This window comes from Magnolia sinica, chromosome 18 (assembly GCF_029962835.1).
Source record: "Magnolia sinica isolate HGM2019 chromosome 18, MsV1, whole genome shotgun sequence".
Classification (NCBI taxonomy): domain Eukaryota; kingdom Viridiplantae; phylum Streptophyta; class Magnoliopsida; order Magnoliales; family Magnoliaceae; genus Magnolia; species Magnolia sinica.
In genome coordinates, this window is record NC_080590.1 from 11,895,307 (window position 1) to 11,909,800 (window position 14,494).

Below are 14,494 nucleotides of genomic sequence, written 5' to 3' on the forward strand. Positions count from 1 at the left end.
GAGTTCCTAATTGTTTCCTGAAGACTTAATATAATGTTCTATTGATGGCCATTCTGATTTTATGTGAATGCCTTATTGTGTGGCTGCTGGAGATGATATGTAATGCATGTGATGCGGTCTGTTAGAATTGAGTGTGTTGGCTTAGGTGACGTGTTTTTATTTTTTTTAAAAAAATCCTTCTGAGGTGTGGGATTATGAGTGAAATGGGTTCTCTATGTGGTTGGCGTGCATTTGGTTTAGGTTAGCCGAGGATGATCTGGTGGAGAGTTGCCCTGTAAACCCTGTGGTGTTGATTGTTCTTTGGTGCACCTGTTTGGATTTGGATAAAGGTACCTGTGGTTCATCTGTTTCGGTTAGAATTTTGAACCATGTTTGAAAGTATCATCTAACTGGCATGCATCGTCCATGCAACTTGGTAAGGTGTGGCAGCGAAGTTATCATTGCAGCTATTGAGGCTTGTTTTGTGTGGTACAGATGGGGTGGACGAAGATGGTTGGAAACCACCCGCTGCATCTGACAGAGATGGGGCCATGTAAAGGATGTTTGAAAGGGGCCATGCAAAGCATTGTGGACCTAGGAAGGTTTCAGTGGGCAACAATCATCATTGCCCCCTCTGTTTTCTGTGGTGTGGTCCAATTGAGGTTTGGATGGTGCTCTAAAATGATCTCGATGGACGGTGTGGCACATACATCATAGTGGGGTACATAGAACTTTGCCAGAAACTACATGCCATGCAGACAAAAACGTGGACAATATAGAGATTCTGCACGGCCGCTTGGACCTTCAAGGGCACTCTAGGTATTAGATATGCCAGCCTGTGGATACTTTTGGCCTGTCCTAGGTTATAAGTACCGTCTGCGTGACATCTTGTAAAAATAAGCCCAATCCAAAGTTTGTGTGGGCCACCCCCGGCAAAGAATGTTCATGCGGTATGGCCTCCCTTAGTTCTGGATTTTCAAAATGCGAATGATTAACGGTTTGGATAGCAGATTGCACAGCATGGGTGACCTGACTGTGGGGCCCACCGAGATGTTTGTGAGAAACACATTCTGTCCATCCATTTTGCTAGCTCATATTAACTGCTAAGACCCAAAAGTGAGGTAGATACAAAATCAAGTGGGCCACACCATAGGAAACAATGTGGATTGAGCATCTACCGTTGAAACATTCACGAGGCCACAGAAGTTTTGGATCAGACCTGGAAAGTTTGGATGGCATATAAACATCACGGTGGATCCCGCAAGATTTCAAGGTTAGGGTCTTATTTTTGGGCTTATATAATGGGTTGGGGATTTCTCACAAACAGCACAGTGGGCCATGTGTAGCCTCGAATGGCCGTAAAGAATGGTAGCTTTCTGTTGTGTGGACCACTTAGCTTTGGATACGCTTCAACTATGGTCACATGCCCTAAGATGAGCTGGAAAAACGGAAGGGAAGATAAAACACAGATCACGGTGGGGCCTACAAAATCCACACTACACCGTGGCGGCAGTTATTAGGACGCGGGTTATGCAGTGAGACTCATGACAAGTGTTTTATCCGCATGGTCCATCCGTTTTTTAAAGCTCATTTTAGGGCAGTGATGTTCATGACAAGGTCACACAGACTAATGAAGAATGGCAAACGTCCAATCCCCACTGCTTCCTGTGTTGAGGTCCACTTGAGCGTTGGATATGCTTTAATTTTGGGCTCATGCCTTAAGAGGGGCATAAAGGATGGACGGTGTGGATAAAACACAACCATCACGGTGGACCCCACAGTCCTTACTCGACGTAGCTAATCGGTGTCAGGTTCACCACGCAATCGGCGTACGAAAATGGGACATCCGTTTGTGCCACCGATCAGGTGGGACCGACATGAAGGGTCCACACATCAAGTGCCCCACACGAGCGATTTCACTATAGACTGATGTTCATGGGGATCCTGATGGTTGGTCCCAGTACTACACACGTACCCAGACGCAGATCGCTCTTGAGGTGGGACATCAGTCCAGGCTCGTGCGGGAAAATGGACGGTTAGAAAGCAAATCACCAACTGCTTATATCCACATACAAGTGTGGGTCCTTGTGAAAACACCTGCCAACCTTTCGGAAGTTGGTAGCCTAGATATCACGTGCGCAGTCCGAGTTGGCACGTCTGACTCAAGGAATCGCAGATTGGAAGTAAGATGCTTTTGCTTTTTTCGCGGTTCTTTTGCATTCTCAAAGAAACGAATTCGAATTCTGAGGACGAAAGACAAAACTACGGTATTAGATACCCCCATCTCCTCCTCCTCCTCCTCATCCTCTCTCTCTCTCTCTCTCTCTCTCTCTCTCTCTCTCTCCTCAATCGCTGGTATGTTCTCTGCTCAGTTTTTTGTTTTTGGTTTTCTCATTCCTTTCTTCGATATTTTCTCTTCTATTTTTCCATTTTATAGAAAAATCTACCACAAGCGATGCGATTTCCGTCGCATGCTCCCATATGTTATGCCTTTTCTTTAATTTCACAAACGCCTCGTTTGGATGCACAAACGAATTGGATTGCAAACGTCCAGTTTGATTGAGAAGAAATGAAAAGGAAAGAAGAAGCAAAATTAATGATTCTTCGTGGTATTCAAAATGAAGAAGTAATCTCAAATTGCACCTCTGTTTCTTTCGAGGACGACTCGTAAGGGACTCTATTGCAATTTGGAGTGATAGTAAAATCAGGACAAAAACTCGACTTGGCGTTTATTAATTAAATCAAATATTTATAATATTTATGAATTTTTGGAAGTAATTCAAGTATTTAGAAGACGCAAATAAGTTGCTTATGCCATGACGGATAGGGTGTTTGCTTTGAGAGTAGTGGTCACAGAGTCGATTTGCATGACTCAGTTCGAGTCTCTACGAGTTGAATTGAGTCAATTTGCTTTGAAAATAAAGGTCGCAGGGTCGATTTGCATGACTCAATTCAAGTTTATAGGAGTTGAATTGAGTTATTTTTTATGGAAGCTTATCGTAGCAGCATCTAAAAACTTAGCTTGGGTACTTGACTCGAAAAATTTGCTAAATTGATCATTGTGGATCAATATCCGGGTCAGGTGGGTGATTGAGTTTTCTTTAAATGGCTAGAACCCAATTGGGTACTTAAATCAAACCAGTGCTCAAAAACTTGCCAAATTGACTTGAGCTGGTCAGTAGTCGAGTCAACCGATCAAATACTCGACCTAGTTTCAAGTTGGCTTGGACTCAGGGTCCATTGATCTGAGTCTGAGTCGAGTGTCGTGTTTTTAAACCTTGCATTGGACGGAACCATGCCGCAGACATTCTTATTTGGCCATTGTTTGTAGTAGATTATGGAAAAAACTTGCAATATTCACCAACTTAAGCAAGACTTTTGCTCAATCCTCTACCTATCATCTCCATCGTGCATATGGTCCACTTTTAGGGTGATCAGAACCATAGTCTGGTGGACAACCATGCCAATTGAACAAACCCATCTGTCCAATCTGTCCACATTTTACCTGTTGTAATAGGATGCTCATATTTCTGGTACACTTTCCTCAACCTTCCATCTGTGGGCCACTGATTCAAACTAAGATAGTTCAATTGCCATTGATTTTGGGCTATGGTTTATATATTTGTGGCAGAAATGGAAGTGAGGGAGAGCAAAATGCTTGGTTTAGGATGGCAACTTGCTTTTTCATGAGTTGTAGCACAAAGTTCACTGCGTTGAGCCATTAGATCAGTTGGCGGTGTTCTCTGTCGCAACCTTGAACTCACAGGTTGTATCCCTGCTTATTTTCCAATAAGGAAAACCACATGATTTCTGCAGTTTCAGCCTTGGAGACTGGAAGAGGGACATATGCCTCCATCAAAGGGAAGTGTGAATGAATCAGTAGCAACAACAGGATCTGGAATTGGAAGTGATCATGGCCAATCCTTATCTAAGAAAGGAAAGGCTAATCCGCGCGATGTACCCATTGAAGAACATTTTCATTTTCCTGTAGTAGAAAAAAAGCAGTCTTCTTTGAGAAAGTTAAGCTTCAAATCTATGAGGAACTCACTGAAGAAGTTTGGAAGAAGTAAGGCAATGCAAAAGATTTATGGAGGCCCCCACAACCCAAGAGATGAACAGATGGTTCAGGATTTCCGCAATTTGCTTTTAAAAGAAGGTCAACTTCCTGAGAAACATGATGATTATCATACCCTTCTACGGTAAAGTTTGATCCTCCCTTCCCCCCACCCCCCCTTCTTTAAATAGCTATTTATTTCTTCATTTCAGCCTTTTCCTTTCTAAGCATGCGATGGACTTCTAGCTTGTGTAGTGATTGGAACAGACTAATCAAGATCTTACGGTTGGCAATCAACCGGGTCTGGCCAAGATCAGTGTTGGGCTGACCCCAAACCATTTAATTACTAGGCCTGATATTCAGGCTCAGCTCATTTAGTACTTGGACCTAACCATAAATGGGCCTTGACCTGGGCAATCCATTGATTAGGTGGTCCCCATCGAAATAAATTTAAAGCACCGTTGTTGGGGATCGAACCCAGTTGCCTGCCTGACGGGTGGAAAATACGCACCACTGTACCATTACAACCTTTAGTGTTGTTCTCACAAGAAAATTAGTGGTGTTGTATGCAATTCTCTGAACTATTTTTCTATCTAAAAACCAACAGTTTTCTTCGAATGAGGGCTTTCGACATGCAAAAAGCAAAGGATATGTATTTAAAGATGCTGAAGTGGCGTAGTGACTTCAACATTGATACAATTGATAAGGTGTGCCCCATACCAAGCTTTACAATGATTTCTGCACAAATGAGAGGTTCTAATGAAATTTCAGTTTGAAAATTGACATTATATGATCCTTCTCTTGTCTATCATGTTGTATCAAAGCTTCAAGGTGATTGTAATAGCTTTAGTATTTGTTGTGCCAAAAAAAAAGCCTATTGCAACCTTTTATGATCTTTTTCATGCTTGGTTTCTTGTGCAAGTTATTAGTTTTCATTGACATTGGAGATAAAAAAAAAAACTTTAATACTTTGGCAGAGTGATGGGTGATATTGATGAACTTAGAAATTACTTAGAAATTGCACACATGACATACAAGTAGTTAAATTAAACCATCCAAATTATGGTAAATGGTATAGATCCATGATGAACAAAAAATTAAGCCTACTTGATTATCCGACTGTCAGATTAGTGGACATTTATTAGATGGTTAAAAATGAAAAACATCGAATGGCCCGATCTCCACAAACAAGTGTCCATGCATTTGAGGTCAGGATTGTTCAACTAACCTGATCTTGGGATTGTGACTTGGCGACAGTTGGTTGCACAATCTAGTCGTTTTATTTGAGTTAATATATGCCACGTGTACAATATCTGAGTGCCTGCGTACCAAGCATCACACAACCTGAGTATCATATAACTCTTGAAATTATTCCTTGTCTTCTGGTTGATGAAATTGTGCACAAGTTGTGCTATCATACTCGTAGATTTCAGCTATTTATGTCCTGCTTCGTACGAATGAAGTATTTGGTTTACTTCCTATAATGGCGAAATCTATGCTGTTCTTGTATTTAATAGTATAGTTCCCTCTAACATTCCATGGTACTATTGTTTAAACTAGTTTGTATTTGGCATCATTTGATTAATCACACAAATATGAACCTTTTGCTACTATCAATTCCATTTCAATTCACTTCGAGAGTCATTCAGCAACACTGTCTTGCAGGATTTTATTTTTGATGAGTATGCAGATGTTAAGAAATTCTATCCACATGGATTTCATGAAGTTGATAGATATGGTAGGCCATTATACATTGAAAGGCTGGGGCTGCTAGATCTCAATTCGCTGCTGACTGTAACAACAATTGAACGTTTCCTGAAATATCACATCATCGAGCAAGAGAAAACATTATACTCAAGATATCCTGCATGTTCAGTTGCTGTGAAGAAGCATATAGCATCCACCACAGCTATCCTGGATGTGAAGGGATTGGTTGGTATCCATGGGGCAATTTTGTTTTTGTTGTATGAGTTTTCAGTGTTTTTGTATACAATTACATTGACATGTATCATGTGGTTGCCAGTTGGATGCTTCATTGAACTGAATTGCTTCATCAACTCATTATAGAGAAAAGAGCAAAGTGGGGATTGCTCCATTCTAATCATAGCGACAATCAAACTCCCAATCTCAACTCCACACATTTCAAGTTGTTGATGGTTATTGCAATCTGGGGCTCGTCCTTCATCATGAACGCAAGCAACATTTGGGCACTCGCTCTTTTTGAATTGAATGATTGTCGTTCATTTTGATTGACCATCCAAATGCAGCCTAGCCTTTCCAATATTGGGCATAAAACATCTTATAAGAGAAAGGTCACATTCCTTCTAGTACTTGAGCCAAACCAAAGATAATTTTACCAGTCCGAACTAATTTTGGTTTCATTGACAAATTCGGTCTTCTTCTGTAGGGTAGAAACAACTTCTCAAAGCCTGCTAGAGATCTTTTCATGGAAATTCAAAAGATCGATTCCAACTACTACCCTGAGGTATCTACAATACTGACAATTTGATTTCTCTTTACGTTTCTTTGGCAATTTTGAGTGTCTATTTTTTGTGGGTCAATATAAAAATATCCATACTATGTGTAGAAACAGCCGCTCTCTAGGATGGCACATTCTTTTGCAAAAGAAAAATTGAAATAAGAGATGATATCATCATATCTTCATAGGCTTGTCCCAGCTATTTGCTGTTGGCTTTACAAAATCCTGTTTTGCCAATCGTCCCTATCCGAGGCTCTATCCTCGGTAACTGAACAAGCCTTCATTCCTTCTCATTCTTAGTTGTATCCTTCACAGTCTTCCATTCACAACGCCAATTATATAGTGAAAATCCCTTTCCATGGAGTCGAAATTTATGAGAAGGTTCTCTTTCTCCAAATCAAACATCTGTCTGATGATTTGTGTAGTTTTGTTTAACGTGTTTTTTTTTCCTCATTCAAAATGAACATTCCTGTCTGATGATTCATCTATGTTTTTTGGTCACTGATAATCTCACAGACACTACATCAATTATTTATTGTCAATGCCGGATCTGGATTTAGGGCCTTGTGGCAAGTGCTAAAAGCTTTTCTGGAGCCACGGACAGTAGCTAAGATCCATGTAATGTTTCTTCTCCTCTGTTTCATCATTATCATTATGCTTTCTTTTGAGGGTAGGATGGGAATAGATGAGATCTCATCCTCTTTTCCTCTAACTGAACAGTTTTAAGTTTCTTGGCTTAATTTCAATGACTGCATTTTCAGGTGTTGGGAAGCACATATCAAAGCGAACTGGTCAAAGCTATTGATCCAAGGTATTGTATGCAGTACATATGTTCACTATGGAACTTTCAGATACATTTTAAATTCTCATGATTGGAATTCAATCACTTCTGCAGAAACTTGCCAAATTTTCTTGGTGGAACTTGCACATGTTCCGAATACGGAGGTTGCCTTTTGAAAGACAGAGGACCCTGGACTAATACAGAAATATTAGACCTTTTGCAGGTAAAAGTCTCGGTTCGTCGTAGATTTTTATTTTTAAATTTTTTATTAATAGTTTTAACTATTCTCCAGTTGCTGTGAACATGACACAAAATTTCTACCTACTTTTTGTGATCTTGATATTTCTGGGATGGGTGTTTGCTTTCTTTTCTACAGGCGGTTGTTGATAAAGAACCGACCTTAGGCATTGAAGAAACTAGTAATATGGCTTTTGATGAAGCTTTGGTACCTTGTGTTTTGAGACATCATCAGTTTTTCATAGCAATTTTTTGCTTAACTGTTATCTAGAGAGGTATTATATAATGCTCGATTGAATCAAACAGCAAATTTTCTTGGACCCAGCAATGGTAAAGGTGAAGATCAACTTTCAGCTATAGAAGCCATTTATCTGGTCGGATCTATATCATGGGAGGGATCATTCTTGCATATCTCCTCTGTCAGATGATCCTGGCCATCAGATGAAAAAGGACTTAAAACCAATGGTCCTGATTTAACAGGACCCAATTGGATCATTATCCTCATCCAATGAGGGAGCACTTTCGTATCTTCCATCCATCATGGGGCCTGCCACATGATTTTCCCAAAAGGTGGGCCCTATGTGTGAGATTGTTGGGCCAAGCAAATATGATCGGACATTGTATATTTCCTCATTTTTGAGAAGCTTTTGATCACATAAATTACCTTTGATCATCCTGCAACAGGTATTTGGTTTCTTTTTTCGCAGGAAGACTTTGACAGGGAACAGAAATTTGGGGGTGATGCAACCAGTAGTATGGTGCCTGATAGTGTAAACATCCATCTCTAACACTCATGGGTTTCTATCTTCGGCAAGATATTCTAATTGAAAAAAGGAGATGCACGAACATGGATCTATTTGATGTATAATGCTTTCTGTCAGAGTTCCAGAGTTTTGGTCACTGGATGGTTGCTTGGTTTCATGTTGTTATTCCTGATATGCTACCTAACTCGACATGCCTAATTAATGCAGAATTTCCAACATGTCTATGCTAGATTTTGGCAAGGACTAAAAAATATAGAACTTCCAACATGTCTGTGCTAGATTTTGGCAAGGATTAAAAAAAATATAGAACTTCCAACATGTCTGTGCTGGATTTTGGTAAGGATTAGAAAATATATAACTTCCAACATGTCTGTGCTGGATTTCAGTTAACATTAATTATGTATTACTGTTTACAAATAGCGTAGTACCAATAGGTAACAAGATGGGGGAGAGTAGACTTAGATTGTTTTGGTCATGTGCAACGGAGACCAAGAACTGCACCGGTTAGGAGTGAATTTGTACAAGCAAATGCTCTAAAGGGGCAAGGGCAAGGCCCAAAAGGACGTGGGTGGAGCTAGAGTTGGGCATCGAGTCGAGTCGGACCGAGTTAGGGCTGACTCGACTCAATCTGGTTTTGAAATAGGCCTCACCCGAACTCGATCCAACTCGATACCGAGTCCAGCATGCCTGACTCGATCTGAGTTCGGTCTGGCTTGGATTGATCCGGACTGAGTCTAATCCGTTCAGAAGTATCAAGTCGGGTCGAGTTGGCACCGAGTTGGATTGAGAGATGAGGGAGGGAGGGAGGGAGTGGAGAGGAGAGAGAGGAGGAGGAGGAGGAGGGTGATGGTGGTGGGTAGTTGCCGGGCTTGGAAGAGGGAGGGAGGGAGGGAGGAAGGGAGTAGAGGAGGGTGATGGTGGTGGGTGGTTGCTGGACTTGGAAGAGGAGGATGAGGGAGGGAGAGAGAAAGAGAGGTTGGGATCGGGTTGGGGTAGGGTTAGAGAGTCGGGTCGAGTCGGGTTTCAGATCAAGTCAAGTCTAACCGGATCGAGTTACTGGGTAACTCGAACTTGACTAGGTTTGAGTTCGGATTGGGCGATGCTTACTCGGTTCGGATCAACCCACCCATTCGGTTCAGGTCGAGTCGGATCGGACCGGGTCGAGTTCGCTGGATCGGGTCGTCCCACGCCCACCTCTAGGTGGAGGTAGTTAGAAAAACTTGATGACATAACTGAAGTTACGACCCTTGATAGAGTGGAATGACAGAAAAGGATTCATATAGCTGAACCCAATTAGTTTGGGAGAGGGCTTAGATGATGATGATGGTGTCTATTAACTAGAATGAGATGAAATTGTTTTTTGAAGTGGCAACCAAACAGAGCGTAAGACTTTAAGAATAACCATATTAAAAAGAAAAAGAAAAGAACTTCCATGTATCCCAATGCATGCAACAATGGAACGAAAAAAAATCATAAAATTCCTCCGTATGACCTCATGTGGCCAATACATTAGGGGTATAGCAAGTGATGTTCTTTATTTCTACGTAGTTGTCATTCATATACATTTGTCTTATATTCATGTCCTGGGATGTTTGTGGAAAACCCCGAATACAAATATTTCAATACATGAAAGGAATAGATCAAAGTTACAATTTCCTAATTAGCATTAGAGCTACGGACTACAGGAACAGATTTTCTTGAGAGTGAATAATTGGTTGCTTCATAACAGAACGATAACAAATACAATACTATAAGAAAACAATGGATAAAATCTGTTCGTATATACCACATCAGAAGACCACCCATCATTCTCCAAAAAGGATGTGAATCATGGATCGGTGTTTGCACTCATGACTTTCAGTTACCTTTGCTTTTGTGTTTCAATAATCCAATCTTTTGTTACTGAACAGTCCCTTATTTTGGAGAAAAAGGAAAAGATAAAAAAAAGTCATACATTTGATAAATTCGGTGGACTGTTCCTTTACCATTGGGAATTAGGAAAATATGCTGTGACAGGAGTCAGTTTTCATACCTTTTCTCTTTCAAAAATCAGTTTCCACATTAGTGAAGTAATGAAGAAGGCACACCCTTCTTTTGACAACCATGGAGATTTATCCAGGTCCCATTCAATCTAGGGTGTTTTTCTATATTTTCTTTAATTACAATATAGTCCGTATGTTATTGATGTGATCCTATACATTTACAGTATGTGTTTGATATTCTCTTCAATGAGGATATTTTGGCTCATGAGAGCAATTTTTCAGAACCCAAAGCAGGAAACAAAATTGAAACAATTTAATGCAGGGTGATGCATATAGTCCTGCACGCCAGACGTGGGATAAAGAGCATGGAGGCTTAGAGCAACATGCACAAACAGATTATGTTACCAATATTTTACCTCATAAAGTTCTAGCATTGGAAGTTGGATACAAAGAAATGAAGGCAGTGAGTAATTGGAAGATGTTTTTTTATTTCATCCTTGGCAGGAGCTAGCAGTTGAGAAACTAATCGATCACTTGGTTTTCATTGCAGATCTTGCAAAGACTTCTTGTGAAACAGGAAGACCTTGTGAGGCAAATACAACAGCTGAAGGAACTTGCTTTCCCGGTACATGCATCTTGTGCTATATTGATTCATGAGAAATGCTAAGGAGATTCCCGTTAAGGTAGATTGAAGAGGAGATTCACGGTTCACACGTCAACTTGGAACATGCATGAATGATCTGAGCCATTCGTTGGGTGGGTCCAATCATGAACATGTCTTGATGCAAATCATGCTGTTCCTCTTATCAGGTGAGGCACACATGTGACGATACACAAGTGGACATTAGAAAAAAAGATCAACGGTCTATATTCAAGTGCACGTGTGGTGGACCAGCACAACTCTTGGGCCATGGTATGGTCACATGGGGCCCACCTGCTGACTGGATCTCCTGTCAATCTGCTTTTGGTGATCTCCTCAATGTTTGTCTTGATTACTTGATGCATATCTGAAAACTTCTTATCTAATTTACCAAGTTCTGATAATTTCATCACAGAGGTGAACTCATCTTTTCAGATGACAGAGCAATTTATGGAGGTTAAAGTGCAATACAGGGATTCCATCGTTTGGCAGACATGAACTGGGTGAAGCATTTTTCTTGTAGCTTGGATTGGAGTCTTTTACTGATAGTAAATTGTTCTAGATTCAACTCATATAAAGTATCGTTTTCAATTTCAGCCAAAAATGTGTTGTTTGTGGCTTTGTGTGTCCATATCCACAATGTACCGAATTGAATTCTAAATTGTGGGAGTAATTTAGTCCAGAAAATGCAGAGTATGATGCAATAAAGTTATTTTTTCTTGGGTAATAAGACATCTCGCAAGTCCTGATGCATTGATCCCTTTGCCTTTTTTCTCTCTTCAAATCCCAATGAATGGAGTTCGTCTTGGCCATGAATATAGGGACTGATGACTTGTCCAAGTCAACTCGGAATTGGTCGAGTCCAATCCAGTTCAACACCAAGAATGATCATTGAAAATATGGGGTGACTCAGCCCAGTTTGGCAGAGTCATGACTCAGCACGGGACCAAACAAGTCAGTCCGTGTCCCTGAATCTTAAAACCTTGCATGAACCTGAAACATCTATGAACTAGGCCCATCTAATGGTTTCTTTGATTTTCAACAATGCCGACCCCATTAATTGGGATGAGGCTTGGATGATGATGATGATGATTTTCAAAAATGGAAACACCAGATGGCATGCAAAATACAAGACCATTGAATGGTCGAGTTTCTACTATTTGTAGCTTTTGTCATTTTCAAATCTAGCCAATGTTTTATAAATTTGGGTCTTTTTATATCTTATTAAATGTATCTGCATTTTAAATTCTTTGATATTCACATATCTACTCTCAATCTGTATAAACTGTACTACTTTTACCAGTTAATTGAAGCAGATCATAAGCTGATGTAAGTAGATCAGAAAAGACATCGAATTCGGTACCCCGTTGCAACTGCCACAAAGGCAGTTTGCCATTTCATGGTGTATCTGCTCATGATTTTCATCACAAACAATTCCATACAAGCACATGAACTATCACAGCAATGAAATTGCATCCACAAGGATAAGATAACATGATGAGGTAGACTGTAAACTATCATCGGGTGGCATTCGGTTTGCCTTTTACTCGACTTGAGATGACACTTTAGGACTTCAGGTGGGCCAGTTTCTATACCAACCAGCCCATGCAGAGACGAGCCCACTAATCCCCAACGTAACCGTATGGTTACACAGCGGATTGGGTTCGATGTCTGCCACTGCTATCACTAGATCAGCGACATTGGCAGCCACCGCCATCAACCTCATAATCCTGTCAGCCCTGATCTTCTTCACGGTTTCCATCCTCTCCGCAGCTTTCTCAGTCGAAGACTCCTCTACCAAGATGCACTTTTGGAGGTTCCTTTGTTCCAACAACCCCTCATTAATGATAATAAAGTCTGATATAAGGAAGAAAACATACCCAAGAGCCTCACCAAAGGCAGATATGAAGCTCATCTTCCTGGCTAGACCAGTGTCGATCACCCCAATTCTCGATAGCCACAGAAAATGGTCGAAGAAGAAGTAGACCATCTCGCCAGCATTGGCGAAAATGGCAAGGAAGCGGAAGAATGGGGTTGAGCCAGGATTCCGTCTGAGGGCATTGAAGCCTGTTAGGAACCGGCCGGATCGAAAAGCTTTGCGGCTGAGGCCTGAGGCCACCTCCCATTGCTTCGCTCTTTGGGCAGCTGCAGGATTGGTGGCTTCTATATGCCAGTGGACAAGCTTGGAAACATATTGGAAGGTCTTGACCAGCTTGTCTATGCCATCTCTCTTTGCTAGGAAGATGACTAGCTTGTCCACTGTGTCATTCATGGTTCTTGATAATGATGAGCTTGGTTTGCTATTATGGGAGATTTATATCAATGAAATTCATTTGCACCACAGAAATGGGTTCTGGATAGAGGCGTTACACAATGCTTGGCCAAAAAAATTCAACCGTCGGATTGCGTTTTCGGTCTCTACAAGTGGGCCGCGGTTCAATGATCCAAAACTGTTGATATGATAAGCCCATGCCATGGATGGACCTTATAACAGATTGGATATTCGTGGCCATAAAAACACCTTGCCCTTTTTTACATTCTATATGGACTGTTGCTCTGTTTTCTTTGTTAACCGTCTATTCCCTGGACACAGATCGAAGGGTTAGGACTTCCTGATATGGGAAATTTTCAGTGCATGGTCTATCCAAAGTGGGGCCAACCACAACAACAGTTTGGATCACTGAATGATGGTCCTTGCATGTGCAAACTGAAACTGTGGGCATATAGTTGAAAAAAAACTGGTGGAGCACCATATGTTACCTCTCTTCTGGATAATGGTCTGGTTATCCACTTCTGGTGAGAGAGGGAAGCCTTCAGTTTCTGTTACTGATAGGTTTGTCATGCACAAGGAGTGGTAGAGATGAAACCTTCTCTCATATAAGAATTACACAATGAATTACCACCATGCACTAGTCCTTGTTTGTTTGTTGGTTTTTAATTTTTCAGTGGCCCTGTCCAAAGGGGGCGGGCGGGAATACAACACATCTTTCAAAATGGGATTTTGAAATCTCTTTGAAATTTGTGTTGGGATTCTCCACAACAGTCTTTGGACTGTTTGGGACGGTTTGTGGTGCAAACCATGCACACAATCTCTTCACATAATCATGTAGGAAAATGATCACCTAGTGTTTGACTCTGTGGGACCAACGTTATCCCTGCATCAAATCCAACCCATCCATGATGTGTGCCCTTCGATGTTAGACCATACTCAAGTCGGCCACACCAATAGGAACAGTTGGGAGGGGACGGCCAACCTATAAAACCTTCCAAACTGTTTTGTGGAGCCGACCGTGTTGGGATGAAGGGAGACACCAAAAAAGGTAGGCCATTCCAAGACTCAGGTGAGCCATCCCAAATTAATTTAGGTGTTAGAAATGGTTTAAGTTCTCCCTCACGTGTGGCCCATTTGACTTTCTGATCGGGCTGATTTTTGAGATCCAAAGTGAACTTGAGGTGGTTTAACAGATGGATGGAACAGATGTCATGCACGCATCACAGCAGGCCCCACAGGTCGACACTACCGTGTATGGGATCAGGACACAATCATATATTGTGGATAAGATCCGGATTCTTCTGAT

General features: G+C 41.2%; 2 protein-coding genes across 4 annotated transcripts; one reads left to right on the forward strand and one right to left on the reverse strand.

Moving 5' to 3' along the window:
- Positions 1-2,996: 2,996 nt before the first annotated feature.
- LOC131233215 (phosphatidylinositol/phosphatidylcholine transfer protein SFH11-like) lies at positions 2,997-12,073 on the forward strand. 3 transcript variants are annotated; one of them, XM_058229857.1, is made up of 12 exons: positions 3,001-4,178; positions 4,641-4,740; positions 5,699-5,965; positions 6,441-6,518; positions 7,029-7,130; positions 7,274-7,323; positions 7,408-7,516; positions 7,670-7,738; positions 8,238-8,300; positions 10,599-10,739; positions 10,827-10,901; positions 11,332-12,073. In XM_058229857.1, the coding sequence occupies exons 1-12, from the start codon at positions 3,826-3,828 to the stop codon at positions 11,335-11,337; spliced, it is 1,413 nt and encodes a 470-aa protein (XP_058085840.1). In that variant the 5' UTR covers positions 3,001-3,825; the 3' UTR covers positions 11,338-12,073. The 3 variants fall into 3 exon arrangements, 2 of the variants coding, with proteins under 2 accessions (XP_058085839.1, XP_058085840.1); XR_009165130.1 differs by lacking the exon at positions 11,332-12,073 and having other exon boundaries at positions 2,997-4,178; positions 8,215-8,300; positions 10,827-10,892; XM_058229856.1 differs by having other exon boundaries at positions 3,000-4,178; positions 10,827-12,073.
- A 150-nt stretch (positions 12,074-12,223) lies between these two features.
- On the reverse strand, positions 12,224-13,355 carry LOC131233216 (peroxisomal membrane protein 11B). Its single transcript, XM_058229858.1, has one exon. It carries the CDS (start codon positions 13,186-13,188, stop codon positions 12,490-12,492), a length of 699 nt encoding a protein of 232 aa, XP_058085841.1. The 5' UTR covers positions 13,189-13,355; the 3' UTR covers positions 12,224-12,489.
- Between the last annotated feature and the right edge of the window lie 1,139 nt (positions 13,356-14,494).

Excerpts from the sequence above, each read along its gene's own strand:
- LOC131233215 (XM_058229856.1), top strand. The coding sequence starts at position 3,826 with ATGCCTCCATCAAAGGGAAGTGTGAATGAATCAGTAGCAACAACAGGA. Across the intron at positions 7,324-7,407 it reads GTCAAAGCTATTGATCCAAG|AAACTTGCCAAATTTTCTTG; the intron begins GTATTGTATGCA and ends TCACTTCTGCAG. Across the intron at positions 7,739-8,237 it reads TGGCTTTTGATGAAGCTTTG|GAAGACTTTGACAGGGAACA; the intron begins GTACCTTGTGTT and ends CTTTTTTCGCAG.
- LOC131233216 (XM_058229858.1), bottom strand. The coding sequence starts at position 13,188 with ATGAATGACACAGTGGACAAGCTAGTCATCTTCCTAGCAAAGAGAGAT.